The 14,598-nt window shown below is 42.8% G+C and overlaps 1 protein-coding gene across 1 annotated transcript in view; it reads left to right on the top strand.

The window, feature by feature from the left end:
* LOC124003522 (homeodomain-interacting protein kinase 3-like) overlaps positions 1-14,553 on the top strand; it is a 40,400-nt gene extending 25,847 nt beyond the window's left edge. Inside the window, exons 3-14 of the mRNA XM_046311843.1 lie at positions 826-945; positions 2,348-2,434; positions 2,611-2,795; positions 2,977-3,130; positions 3,391-3,511; positions 3,642-3,751; positions 3,942-4,060; positions 4,170-4,328; positions 4,663-5,106; positions 5,235-5,491; positions 9,982-10,112; positions 10,284-14,553. Of these exons, the coding sequence (XP_046167799.1) occupies positions 826-945; positions 2,348-2,434; positions 2,611-2,795; positions 2,977-3,130; positions 3,391-3,511; positions 3,642-3,751; positions 3,942-4,060; positions 4,170-4,328; positions 4,663-5,106; positions 5,235-5,491; positions 9,982-10,112; positions 10,284-10,697 (2,301 nt within the window). The 3' untranslated portion in view covers positions 10,698-14,553. The remainder of the gene's footprint in view (positions 1-825; positions 946-2,347; positions 2,435-2,610; positions 2,796-2,976; positions 3,131-3,390; positions 3,512-3,641; positions 3,752-3,941; positions 4,061-4,169; positions 4,329-4,662; positions 5,107-5,234; positions 5,492-9,981; positions 10,113-10,283) is intronic.
* The last annotated feature ends 45 nt before the right edge of the window (positions 14,554-14,598 follow it).

The following is a 14,598-nucleotide window of genomic DNA, read 5'->3' as shown; positions in this document are numbered from 1 at the left end:
GTGAACAGCCATCTTCAAGTCTTACCATAGGTTTTCACTTGGATTCCAGTCTGGTCTTTAGCTTGGCCACTCAAGGATTTTCACATTCTTGTTCTGAAGCAATTTCCAACATGGCTTTGGCTGTATGTTTGAGGTCATTGTCCTGTTAGACTGGGGTGAAGATTTACAATTTCCAAGGTTATTTGCACTTTTTGATACTGGTTCTCAAGGATTTGACTCCATTCGTTGTTCCCTCTATCCTTACCAGACTCTCAGTCCCTCACTGAAAGCTGCCACCATGCTTCATGGTAAGGATGGCATTAAACGTGTGATGAGCTTTGCCTGGTTTTCTCCAGACATGGAGGGTAAAGTTTCTCATCAGACCACAGGATCTTTTACATTATGATATCTCTCATAAAACCCAGATTGGTATAGTGTAGTAGAGCTTTCATCTCAGCCAAGATACTCTGTACTTCTGTCATTGGGTTCTCTGGACACCTCCCCGACCAAGGTCCTTCTTGCCCGTTTCAAAGGAAATTGGATGCACCTGAGCTCATTTTGGAAGTTCATAGCAAAGTGGTGTGAATATTTGTATAAATGAGATTACATTTTCATTTAGTTTCATTTTCAATAAATTAGCTAAAATAAAAATGTGTTCACTTTGTCGTTATATTTGTGTATAGATGGGTGAGAAAATCAATATAATCAGGCTGTAACACAACATGTGGAATAAGTCAAGGGGTATGACTACTTTCTGAAGGCTCTGTATATTAGTAGGTTCAACAAGCAGGAATATGATGTCAACGCTGCAATCATATTGTCATCCTCTGTCTTTCTCCTACACAGATTCGCTACATATCTCAGACACAAGTGTTGCCGGGGGAGCAACTGCTAAACGCGGGGACCAAGACATCCCGCTTCTTCTGCAAAGAGTCCGACTCGCCTTATGCTTCATGGAGACTGAAGGTAACATTGACACTCTCTGATTCCTGAACATGGGCATCCTAGACCAGGGCTAGGCAACTACACTGAACAAAAATGTATAAACATCAACATGTGAAATGTTAGTCCCATGTTTCCTCAGCTGAAATAAAAGGTCCCAGAAATGTTCCTTACACGCACAAAGCTTACTTCTCTCAAATGTTGTGCACAAATTTGTTTACATCCCTGTTAGTGAGCATTTCTCCTTTTGAAAAGATAATCCATCCACCTGACAGGTGTGGCATATCAAGAAGCTGATTAAGCAGCATGATCATTACACTGGTGCACCTTGTGCTGGGGACAATAAAGGCCACTATAAAATGTGCAGTTTTGTCACACAACACAATGCCACAAAGTTTTGAGGGAGCATGCAATTGGCATGCTGACTGCAGGAATGTCCATTAGAGCTGTTGCTAGAAGATTGAATGTTCATTTCTCTACCATAAGCTGCCTCCAATGTCGTTTTAGAGAATTTGGCAGTACATCCAACTGGCCTCACAATCGCAGACCATGTATGGCATGGTGTGGGCGAGTGTTTGCTGATGTCAATGTTAACCCCACCGCCACCATGGGGTACACTTATGGTATTTGAATGCAGAGATACCGTGACAAGATCCTGAGGCCCATCGTCATGCCATTCATCCGCCGCCATCACCTCATGTTTCAGCATTAAAATGCACGGCCCCGTGTCGTAATGATCTGTACACAATTCCTGGAAGCTGAAAATGTCCGTTCTTCCATGGCCTGCGTTACTCACGACATGCCATCCATTGAGCGTGTACGACAGCGTGTTCCAGTTAATATAATATATGCCATTTAGCAGACGCTTTTATCCAAAGCGACTTAGTCATGTGTGCATACATTCTACGTATGGGTGGTCCCGGGAATCGAACCCACTACCCTGGCGTTACAAGCGCCATGCTCTACCAACTGAGCTACAGAAGGACCATCAGTTCCCGCCAATATCCAGCAACTTCGCCAGCCATTGATTAAGCCGTGGGATGATTTGTCATAGCAGATGGTAGGGTGGCCGGAACATAATTGTAATAATTTTGAGTACTGCAAACGGGCCACAACTAAGCCAAAAATCTATTGTATTTGATTACATTGAAACACGATCACATATCTATTTTATTTGTGGGAATACTTGGAACAGATTTCCTGAATCATGATTATTATTATTATTTGTAAAAAAATTTGCTGAACTGGTGATTTTATTTTTCAGGTTTTTGTGTAAAAATTAAATCACTCCCGGACTAAAAACCGAAACGCCTGTTGCCGACCCCTGTCATAAACCATCAACAGACCCAGTTCTGAGTACACTAGGTAGAATTCTAGAGAATGCATGTTCACAATTGAAGACTCCTCACATTTTCTGTTTCTGCAGACGACAGAGGAGCATGAGACCGAGACGGGGATGAAATCCAAAGAGGCCAGGAAGTACATTTTTAGCAGTCTGGATGACATAGCACATGTGAGTACAAAACTTTGCTTAAATGTGTCAGATAATCACATCATTCAAAGTACGAATTTGCGTACAAGTAAATTATGATGTGTGAAAACGACCATATGATACAGTAGTGTGACAAGTGAATACCTGTGTATTTTGATACATAGTAGCTAAAGATGTTGGTTTTGTTTTGCTGCCAGGTGAATCTGGTGCTGAATATGGATGGCAGTGACTCGCTGGCAGAGAAGGCAGACCGGATGGAGTTTGTGGGCCTGCTGAAGACCATGTTACTGATTGATGCTGAGAAGAGGCTCGCTCCCTCAGATGCCCTCAACCATCCCTTTGTCACCATGCAGCACCTTCTAGACTTCCCCCACAGCAATCAGTAAGTCTAACCTAGGGCTAAACAATAACATAACAAACCCAACAAAAGCTCTTCCATGCTCTACCAAGAAATTAACTACAAACTGATTACAGATGGACACTGGTCAGAAGTAGGCTGCAATGTTCCATGAATGCGCTCTGCCCGATCGTCCATCTCACCCGTTCTCCTCCCTTTTCTCCAGTGTTCAATCGTGTTTCCACATCATGGATGCCTGTCAATCACGTCCCAACACTTATGATACACTCAACCGCAACAAAGCACCGTTCCACAGACCCTCAAACAACTCAGCTGGACTGCCAATGGCCTTCAATAAAATGGGATCGGTTCACTCCCAGGTAATCTATTCATCACAATTACAAGAAGCTTAATGTATGGCCTGAATGGATGTAAACTGGAAATCTGTTACATTTATGGTTGGGGTAAATAGACTTCTTATTCAACCAATATTGCCACCTACAGGATTATTGGTGCTATTGAATTGCTATTAATTGCTATTAATATTTACCTATAATGGTACTGCTGTCTCTCTCACTTCAGTGTCTGAAGTAAATAATGAAAGACAGGTTGATTAAACTTACCCCCCCCCCCCATGCAGGCTTTGACGCAGTCTGCTCCCTCTGTGATGCATCCTGGGATGCTGCAGACTGGAAATGGTCAGTTTGGGTGTAACGACTCCTTTCAGCCAGCCCTCATCCTTTGCCCCCCAACCATGCAAGGTATGGAGCGCCTCAAATTAGCACACAGTCGAGTCATTTCATGAGAGAAACAATATTAATGCTGGATTTACAGTGGCCTTGTCGATCAAAGTTCAAATCCAATACTAGGCTATGCTTGTTGCTTTTGTAGGTAACCCAAACCAGTCAGGATATGCAGTTCGGATGGAGAGCACGATACCAATGGTGAACCAAGCCCCTCCCATACAGCCTTTGCAGATGCGACCTGGAGTTATGGCACAGGTGAGACTGGCTCACATTGGAGATATTTGTATACAGGGGTCAGATGCCACACTGTACTTAGTTGAGGTCCTTGACTCATGCTAGTCGGAGGTAACACTTTCAAGTGAGGCGGTTCAGGAGTTTGACGCTTCCCTTACCGCATCTTAAAGGTTTATGGCGTGCTAATGATTCCTGTCTTGGTTCTTTGCAGCAACCGTGGCCAAGTAGAGGCCAGCAAATCCTGGTACCAGCCTGGCAGCAAGTGGCTCCTCCTACCTCCTCTATGGCTTCTGATAATGTGGCTGGCCCACAGAGGCTCAGTGACTGGGGGTGAGTTCACCATTGAAGAAATTACCTTTTTAACACTTACGTCACTTTCCTATTTCTTTGTACTGTGGAGATAAAACGTATATAATGTTGTTATTTTGCCTTTTTAAAGGAAAGTACGGCAACACAGCAATCATTACACCAACATGATGCAGCCTATTCTAACCAACCAAATGACCATATCCGGTCCACAACCAATCAACATTGGTATTGCACACGTGGTGTGGCCACAGCCGCACGCCAACAAGAGGAACCGGACCAGTCAGAACAGGTGAGATTTCCTTCTTCCGCCCAACGCTTCTCCTCTATATTCCAGTTAGATAGTGTCCATGGCAAATCAATGCTGTTGAATTGACCCGAGTTCATTGTTTCTGGCTTGATAAATGATTGATTTTGCATCATCACGATAATGTGACTGGTGACACTTTGCTTCTTGAAAGTCTATCTTTAACTTTACTGTTTTGGGACTATAAAAAAAATATAAATGTATAGTTTTGAGTGGATTTTCCCTTTAAGTGAGTGTACTACTTAATCATAGTCATATTGTTCTTACATAAACAATAGTCAATGGACGGATAAACAACTTTTACTCTACTACCTATTAGGAGCATGAACTACTCACACAACAACAGGGACATCCAAATCTCAATGTGCCGATCTCCAAAGATGTCCGACCGTGTTAGTAACACAGGAGGAGGCGATTCGTCCCATCGGGAGAGGCCTGTGGAGGTTCAGCAGGAAAGAAGTGAAGAAGTGAGCTGCTGTAAGGCAGTGGAGGACGAGCGGATAGATATGTCCCACCAGCAGCGAGAGTCTGTGGTCATCGATGACCTACCCAGCCCCACCCTCAGCTTAATCAGTATCAGCAGTGACACGGATGGGGAGGAGGATTCTTCCTGCAGGTGCAAAGGCGGCTCTGACTGCGAGGCTTGTAAGGGCTCTCTGAACATGGAGAGGGTGTGCTCTCTCAGCAGCCCAGACAGCACCCTCAGCACCAGCTCCTCTGCCTCGGTGCAGTCCAGCCCGTCCCCCTGCAAGAGGCCCAACAGGTACTGCCAAACTGCACAACTTTTGATAACTTGCCTGAGGGGTCAAAGTCTTGATCATCAGTAGCACGCCTGTGCATTTAGTTGTTATGTTAGTTATTCTGTTACTGATTGTGTTTGTCTGTTTTCAGCATGTCTGAGGATGATGGTCATGGGAGCGGCTGCGAGACGGTAGACGGTTCCCCCGCCTCGGACTCCAGCCAGAGCCACAGCCCCTACCTGGAGAGCCGCTACCTAGGCAACCACAACCATCAGTCCCTGGGTATGATGACACGTGGCATGGACCCCGAGAACGAGCCCAGCAAGCTCCCAGTGAGAACCATGGTGGTGCCCCCTATGAGGGTGGTGCAGAACAACAACAACATAGACCAGCATACAGACAGAATGGGTCAGTTTCTATTTGCAGAATTTCACGTCAAAATTGTTTCAGTATTAACAGTAAGAATAGGCCTATACAGTAATCTTTTGTTTCAGTTTTGTGTAATGCAAAGGCCTGGTTAGAACTGATCTCTGAACTGTTCAAATTTAATTTATGGAATTTCTTTCCTCAATGCGTTTGAGCCAATTATTGTGTTGTGACAAGGTGGTATACGGAAGATAGCCCTATTTGGTAAAATACCATGTCCGTATTATGGAAAGAACAGCTCAAATATGTAAAGAGAAACAACAGTCCATCACTTTATGACAAAGGTCAGTCAATCTGGAAAATTTCAAGAACTTCTTAAAGTGCAGTTGCAAAAGACATCAAGCACTATGATGAAACTGGCTCATGATGAAACTGGCTCTCTCCGCCACAGGAAAGGAAGACCCAGAGTTACCTCTGCTGCAGGGGATAAGTCCATTAGAATTACCAGCCTCAGAAATTGTAGCCCAAATAAATGCTCCACAGAGTTCAAGTAACAGAAACATCTCAACATCACCTGTTCAGAGGAGGCCTTCATGGTCGAATTGCTGCAAAGAAACCACTGCTAAAGGAAACCAATAAGAAGAAGAGACTTGCTTCGGCCAAGAAACACGATTTAATGTACATTAGACCGGTGGAAATCTGTCCTTTGGTCTGATGTGTCCAAATTTGATAAATTTGGTTCCAAGCGCTGTGTCTTTGTGAGATGCAGAGTAGGTGAACGGATGATCTCTGCATGTGTGAGTCCCACCATGAAGCATGGAGGAGGTGTGATGGTTTTGGGGTGCTTTGCTGGTGACACTGTTGGGGATTTGTTTAGAATTCAAGGCACACTTAACCAGCATGGCTACCACAGCATTCTGCAGCGATGCACCATCCCATCTGGTTTTGGCTTCGTCCCACTATCATTTGTTTTTCATCAGGACAGTGACCCAACACACACCTCCAGGCTGTGTAAGGGCTATTTGACCAAGAAGGAGAGTGGTGGAGTGCTGCATCATGCCCTGACCTCCACAATCCCCCTCAACCCAATTGAGATGGTTTGGGATGAGTTGGACCATAGAGTAAAGGAAAAGCAGCCAACAAGTGCTCAGCATATGTGGGAACTCCTTCAAGACTGTTGGGAAAGCATTCCAGGTGAAGCTGATTTGAGAGAATGCAAAGGGTGGCTACTTTGAAGAATCTAATATATAACATTTTGAACTGTTTAAACTGTTTAACAATTGTTCTATTTCATAGTTTTGATGTCTTCACTAGTATTCTACAATATAGAACATAGTCAAATAAAGAAAAACCCTTGAGTGAGTAGGTGTGCAAAAATGCGTACTTTTTTTAAGGGGGGGTAAGTCAAAGATGATGGACTTATATATTTTATATTAGTATAATCTTTGAGAACTAACAATCACCTCAATTAAATCTAGGTAGTCAAGAGATTAGAAAATTCAGAAAACAGTCCATTTTTAGCCGTATTTATTTTGTTTGAGCGAAAGAACACCGCATGGCAAAATTCATGGAATTGTAGAAAATTTGCTTTAAAACCTCATATGTCTCTCGGCTTCATGGAGAAATGTGTAGAAATGCAGGAAACAGCTGACTGAAGAGAGGACTGCTGGGATTTGTGAGGTTAAATTACTTTTTGCGGTAACGTGGACTTTAAAAAAATGTATTATAGTGTGATGAAAGGTTGTTGCGCTTTTCTGATCTATGTAAGCAAGTCTTTGGTTGTCTAGGCACCACCCTGCAGCATCAACCAGCACATTCAGTCAGGAGCAGAGGAGAATGACCAATAAGTCATCCAAAATTCCATGACCCTCACAGGCCTGTCTTTACACAGAGCAAAGGACTGTCAGCATACTATGGATTTTTTAGTTATCAAATAAATATAAAAACATTATTTGATTTAAATATAGTTGTTTGCCTTTACTACTAAAGCCCACAGAAACGCATTGAATAACACATACAGAAATGCCAAAAAGAACAGTCAAAAAACAAAGAAACAAAGTTTTGAAGTGTCCTAAATATAGGTGATTTTTTTTTAAATCAGAAAATATACACTGCTCAAAAATATAAAGGGAACACTTAAACAATGCAATTTAACTCCAAGTCAATCACACTTTTGTGAATAAATTGCACATGCTGTTGTGCAAATGGAATAGACAACAGGTGGAAATTCTAGGCAATTAGCAAGACACCCCCAATAAAGGAGTGGTTCTGCAGGTGGGGACCACTTCTCAGTTCCTTCTCATGCTTCCTGGCTGATGTTTAGGTCACTTTTGAATGCTGGTGGTGCTTTCACTCTAGTGGTAGCATGAGACTGAGTCTACAACCCACACAAGTGGCTCAGGTAGTGCAGCTCATCCAGGATGGCACATCAATGCGAGCTGTGGCAAGAAGGCTTGCTGTGTCTGTCAGCGTAGTGTCCAGAGCATGGAGGCGCTACCAGGAGACCGGCCAGTACACCAGGAGACGTGGAGCAGGCCGTAGGAGGGCAACAACCCAGCAGCAGGACCTCAGTCTTTGTGCAAGGAGGAGCACTGCCAGAGCCCTGCAAAATGACCTCCAGCAGGCCACAATTGTGCATGTGTCTGCTCAAACGGTCAGAAACAGACTCCATGAGGGTGGTATGAGGGCCCGACGTCCACAGGTGGGGGTTGTGCTTACAGCCCAAAACCGTGCAGGACGTTTTTCATTTGCCAGAGAACACCAAGATTGGCAAATTCGCCACTGGCACCCAGTGCTCTTCACAGATGAAAGCAGGTTCACACTGAGCATGTGACAGACATGACAGAGTCTGGAGACGCCGTGGAGAACGTTCTGCTGCCTGCAACATTCTCCAGCATGACTGGTTTGGCGGTGGGTCAGTCATGGTGTGGGGTGGCATTTCTTTAGGGGGCCGTACGGCCCTCCATGTGCTCGCCAGAGGTAGCCTGACTGCCATTAGGTACCAAGATGAGATCCTCAGACCCCTTGTGAGACCATATGCTGGTGCGGTTGGCCCTGGGTTCCTCCTAATGCAAGACAATGCTAGACCTCATGTGGCTGGAGTGTGTCAGCAGTTCCTGCAAGAGGAAGGCATTGATGCTATGGACTGGCCCGCCCGTTCCCCAGACCTGAATCCAATTGAGCACATCTGGGACATCATGTCTCGCTCCATCCACCAACGCCACGTTGCACCACAGACTGTCCAGGAGTTGGCGGATGCTTTTGTCCAGGTCTGAGAGGAGATCCCTCAGGAGACCATCCGCCACCTCATCAGGAGCATGCCCAAGGGTTGTAGGGAGGTCATACAGGCACGTGGAGGCCACACACACTACTGAGCCTCATTTTGACTTGTTTTAAGGACATTACATCAAAGTTGGATCAGCCTGTAGTGTGATTTTCCACTTTCATTATGAGTGTGAATCCAAATCCAGACCTCCATGGGTTGATCAATTTGATTTCCATTGATAATTTTTGTGTGATTTTGTTGTCAGCACATTCAACTATGTAAAGAAAAAAGTATTTAATAAGAATATTATTTGGGGAGTTTCTCACATTTCTTCTTTGCAGATCCTCTCAGGTTTGATGGGGAGCGTCGCTGCGCAGCAATTTTCAGGTCTCCAGAGATCTTCGGTCGTGTTCAAGTCCGGGCTCAGGCTGGGTAACTCAAAGACATTGAGACTTGTCCCGTAGGCCACTCGTGTTGCCTTTGCTGGGTGCTTAGGGTCGTTGTCCTAAGGTTTTCTCCAGATATGACACTTGGCATTCAGGCCAAAGAGTTCAATCTTGGTTTCATCAGACCACATGATCATGTTTCTCTTGGTCTGAGTTTTTAGGTGCCTTTTGGCAAACTCCAAGTGGGTTGTCATGTGCCTTTTTACTGAGGAGTGGCTTCCGTCTGGTCGCTCTACCATAAAGCCCTGATTGATGGAGTGCTGCTTCTTCCATTTAAGAATGATGGAGGCCACTGTGTTCTTGGGGACCTTCAATGTTGCAAAATGTTTTGGTACCTTTCCCCAGATCTGTGTCTCGACACAATCCTGTCTCAGAGCTCTATGGACAATTCCTTTGACCTCATGGCTTGGTTTTTGCTCTGACATGCACTGCCAACTGTGGGTCCGTTATATAAACAGGTGTGTGCCTTTCCAATTAATGTCCAATCAATTGAATTTACCACAGGTGGACTCCAATCTAGTTTCAGAAACATCTCAAGGATGAGCAAAGGAAACAGGATGTACTGGAGCTTAATTTGCTTGGGTATACGAACCAGCGACCTGCCGTTTACCGGCCCTACTCTTACTAATGGGCTTTATTACCACTAGCAAGGAGGAGCAATTGTATTTCTGTCTGCCGAAGTTTCTCTCTCTGTGTTTTATTTTAGCAAAGCATGCTCTTGTTTCCAGTGGGTCCTTATTGGTGTTTACCCAGTCATATATATTAAAATACTTAACTTATCTGTTAGTCTTTACCGATCCCTTTTGTGGTTTCTCTTGCAGTCTTTGAAATCTCGTGCCAGTCCAAAGGGCGTTGCGCCCCCGGACGACTGAACCACCACTCCACACCTCTCCATCCCCGGCAGCAACAGAAGATGACTGCGTTCCAGCAGCAGCCCCTGGGCTTTGGCCAGGTTAGTCCCCCGTTCTTACTGGTGTCTTCCAGGTTTTGTCATTCAAATCTAATTCTACCTGCATCATTTTACTTTGTTGACATTTTAGTAATTTAGCAGGTGCTCTTATCAAGAACGACTTAGACACCATTACAAACTAACGGTTTCTCCCTCTCCTCTGCCCACCCTCAGGTCCAGCATTACGGCTCCTCCAACAAGGAGTGGAACGGAAACTATGGGCAGCACCGGCGGCCGCACGCTTACATCCCTCCCACGGTGCACGGCCATGCTTTCACCCTCCCCCACAGCAGCCCCACCCACAACTCGGGACACCACCCCCAGGCCGCCCTACTCTCCTACCCTCCCTCTGCGCCCGTCGCCCACCTTCTGGCCTCGCCCTGCGCCCAGCGGCCCGTTCTGCAGCCCACCTACGGCATTGTCCACCAGGTGACCATGGGCATCAACCACCGGCTGCTGCCCTCGCCCACCATCCATCACCAGGGCCAGTACAAACCCCTCTTTCCACCACACTCCTACATCGCCTCGCCCGCCTATACAGGTTTTCCCCTCAGCCCCACCAAACTCAACCAGTACCCTTACATCTGAGAACCAGCCACCCAGTGCCATGGGCCAGCAGGGGCAGCCAGCAGTGACAACTACAACCAAGGCCTTCATCTGTCATCTCTCATGTTATGACGGATAAAGAATCCCCTTTGACTTTAACAAATCATGTTGGTTGATGGTGATGATAATAGAATTGAAACCGTTAGCTTTAAAAAATATAATTTAAAAAACATAATGGAAAAAGAATGAATGAATCAGTGAATGATTAAGAAATTCTCACTTTTAATGTGTTTTTGCACATTTGCTCTGCTTTGTCATTTGGATCGAATGGTTCTCTCTATGAAATGGGTCAAATGGAGGGGTTAGAGGTCGTTTTCTCAACCCCCACTTTTCCTGTTTTTCTGTATTGCCTTCTATCTAGCATGTGTGCTAATCACATCACTCGTTAAGCCATCCCAGTCTCCAGTGCTCGGACAGCAGAAGTTTGTCTCCGTTCGTTTGTTGGTTCATTGTGGTGTAAAGGTGTTACTGTGTTTGCCAATGTCCTCTGTGTTTTCAGTGTGATACCGTCAGTGGTCTGAAAAGGTTGTTCCACACACTGCATGATGTCGCATGGGCAAAATAACTTAGTCGAGTCGTTGACAGATGCTTAGATGTCACTCTTTCTATGTGTACTGTGAGACTTGCTGCATCGTAACTTGTTCCCACACCTACTAGTGCCTTAAATATATGAGGTTGTTAATTGTTAATGTTACTTATCGCGCTTATATATATATATTTATTTTTTATATATATATATAAAAAATAAATGTACTGGACTGCAGCACTTGAAGATTATTTTTACTCTGATATGCTTATCAGATAATCAAATAAGTTTAGCTTATTTGGCCTCATGAGTAGTTGAGCTTCTTTTACCAGAGGACGCCAGCATGCTTTGCTGTGGCAAATGTTTATTTGGTTTGGACTTTTCCCAAATGAACTAATGTACATAAAACACAATTTGAATTATTTTAATATTTGATAATCAATTTCTAGTCACTTAGTACTTAATTACTAACAGTATTGACACTGTTTTTTTGAAACTGCAGTACAATCTAGATATTAGGCGCTGGTTTGCTGTGTTATGGTTTTTTATAGCCTTTTTCTTAGATTAATGCTGATGTGAGGCATAATGTTGACGATCGACAAACATGCAAATAGTTGGTTGGTTCTTGGTACAATATGATCTCATTATCTTCAGAACACCTATACAGTGTTTGATATACCCATCTATCAACCTACAGTATAATTGCTGGGCTATGTAGTGCTTGACAAGGTGTATTGGTTGAGTGCAATTTGCTTTCATTGTTCCATTTAAAGATTTGTTGTCATCAACTGCTTAGTGCTTATTTTCTACATTCCGTCAGGGAGGAAATATATTTTGAATTTTGTTTTTAATTGCTTGCATGAGCATTAGATTTTTGTCTTTCCTTACTTTTCAAATGCTCTTTCAGCACCAAAGACTAATTCATATCCTAAGCAAGGTAGCTACTCTTTTTCCGTTGACCTCAAGTATTCTGGAGTCATCGAGATGAAATATATTTTAAAAAGGTTTGAGGTTTTATTTTCAGCATTTTGGGCAAGTTGTATGATATATTATGTATTGAATGTATCATAGATAAGCTGCTAGCTATGTACTGATTTCCACATCAAAATGATTAACTTAGTTCTTACTGTGTTCTTACTTTTGTATAGTTTTAATTACCATATAACAGAGGTGGATTTTATTTTAGTATAGAGTATACTTAATGGCATTAAGACTTGTTAGTGCCTCTGTATATTTGCTTTGACGTTTTGAAGTGCGATTGTATCTACTGTATTGCAAGTAATGGAATTTAGCGTCTTTGTTGGGTTTTTTCTGTTTTTTGTGTGTGCCTATAGCATCAGTATTTTATCTTATTAAATATAGGTTGGGTTCATCATTGCATACAGTAATTGATGTGTTGATGATTTTGTGTTGATTTTTAGTTATTGTTCTGTTAACACGCTCAAAAGCCTACATCTTACTCACATTATCATTGATTGACAGATCTGTATTACCATGCAGATATATTTACTGCAACACATCTATTTGGTCCTTATCTAAACATTGGGCTACAGGGAGGCCTTCTTCACATAAGTACTATTTGTTATGAAATGCATCAGTAAGAACTTGTTCAAATTTATTGAACTCTCCATATGCTCATCAGGTTCAGTATAAGGCAAAATCCCACACAGTTTTTGTGAAATTGCTGTGCTCTGTGGACTTTGACTATGAATTTTTTTCTAGGCATTTATTTTAAGCCTAAGAAAATGTTCTAACCCCACTTTTTGTATCTAAAGTGGATTGAGAGAGATTTTCTACAGATTATTCTGACCTATTCCTAGTTGATTGACTGAGGCAAATGGGTGGGAATTTTCCTCAATCTTTAATCCAAACAAGGGGGATTGTCACGACTGATCTTTTTCGCTTTCAAATCTTGCCACTCCTTTTGTAGTCTCATTACATTGTGGACTGAGAGATTTGTTTAAATTTGTTTACTCACTAGCCCCACAACCCCAGACACACATGGATGCATTTTTATTTTGTCATTCTGACTGTCTACAACCTAGTGCCTTTTTAGATATGTGGTCCAGAGAATGACTGTTGGTCGATAACTCCCTGACCCCTAGGCAGTCCCCTCTCCCGCAGAGGGGTGGCAGTAGAGTCAGACGTGGACGCTCCTCAACAGAATAGAGTATTACACATCCAAGCGGCGGCATGTTAGGATTAAGCAGCCTCTTGTTATTTCAGGACTTCTGCGGCCTGTCTCCAAATCCAAATATGTTTTACATGTTTGCCATCAAGTGAGAAAGCATTCTGCTTTTGGATTCGTACAGTATAATAGAGCTGACAAATCCAATGCATTCTTCTCTCTGAGAAGCTCTTATGGGTGCTGGCTTCTATCTTCAGATCACGCAACCCCAATGCGCAACCTTAGACCATATGGTCTGAATCCATAAAGCTTTTCTACAGAATATAAAAATACAAATGTTATTCTTAGTCAGGGAATATTTTTTTACACTCTTCACCCAAGACACCGTTTCTCTCTTATTGGACATGCACAAATGCAAAGCTTTACATACAATGTGAATGTATATGTGGAGTTGAACATATGGTTTGCGTACTTGACAAAATGTAGTTTTGTTTTAGTTTTCGATTGGCTACAGAGAATTCTGTTCTGTGTATATGATCAACATCCATATAGCAGCCTTAGTTTTGATGTATCACTTGTTGGTATTTGCTTTAACATCCCACGTAAATATTAGGTCCAAAGTTGTCACATATACTGCAATTGTATTGTTTTATGACTTCCTATATGATTCATTCAGGGTCTTTTGTATTCTACTGTATTAACCTTCCAATCCTTACCACTTTGTTTCATTGCTTTGGATCTTTTTTGCAGTAATTTCACTGTTAGCACAAGTTGTATTTCACTTCAATTTATTGGATAATATACGGTATCTCAACAACACAGCATATAGACTTGATTGTGAAATTGGAACTGTTACTGGTTTAATGTGTAGTTTTTGTGGCTTTATGATTTTGTTTGCTTTTGATTTTATGCTACACTAGTTTGCCATGTAGCAAATGCACTGTGCAATATATATATATATATATATACATTATGAGGACTGGGACAATTTATTATTTTGGATGTAATGTCTTTTACAGTTTGCGGTCGTATTTCTCTCTAGTTCTCAGTGATTTCAATGTGACCAAGCCTTATGTACTTTGTCATAAAAAGCGGGTTTTCCTGGTGAATATTGGCAAGTGTCAAATTAAGAATTGGTGTACTATTGTCAAGATTCACTTTGAATAAAAAAAAAAATGATATTGCTTCAGCCATCTTGTTTGTCACTGTGTTACCCCAGTTTAGCATAA

The sequence above is a fragment of the Oncorhynchus gorbuscha genome, linkage group LG02, assembly GCF_021184085.1.
Source record: "Oncorhynchus gorbuscha isolate QuinsamMale2020 ecotype Even-year linkage group LG02, OgorEven_v1.0, whole genome shotgun sequence".
In the NCBI taxonomy this organism is placed as follows: domain Eukaryota; kingdom Metazoa; phylum Chordata; class Actinopteri; order Salmoniformes; family Salmonidae; genus Oncorhynchus; species Oncorhynchus gorbuscha.
This window is presented reverse-complemented; position numbering and strand designations above follow the sequence as displayed.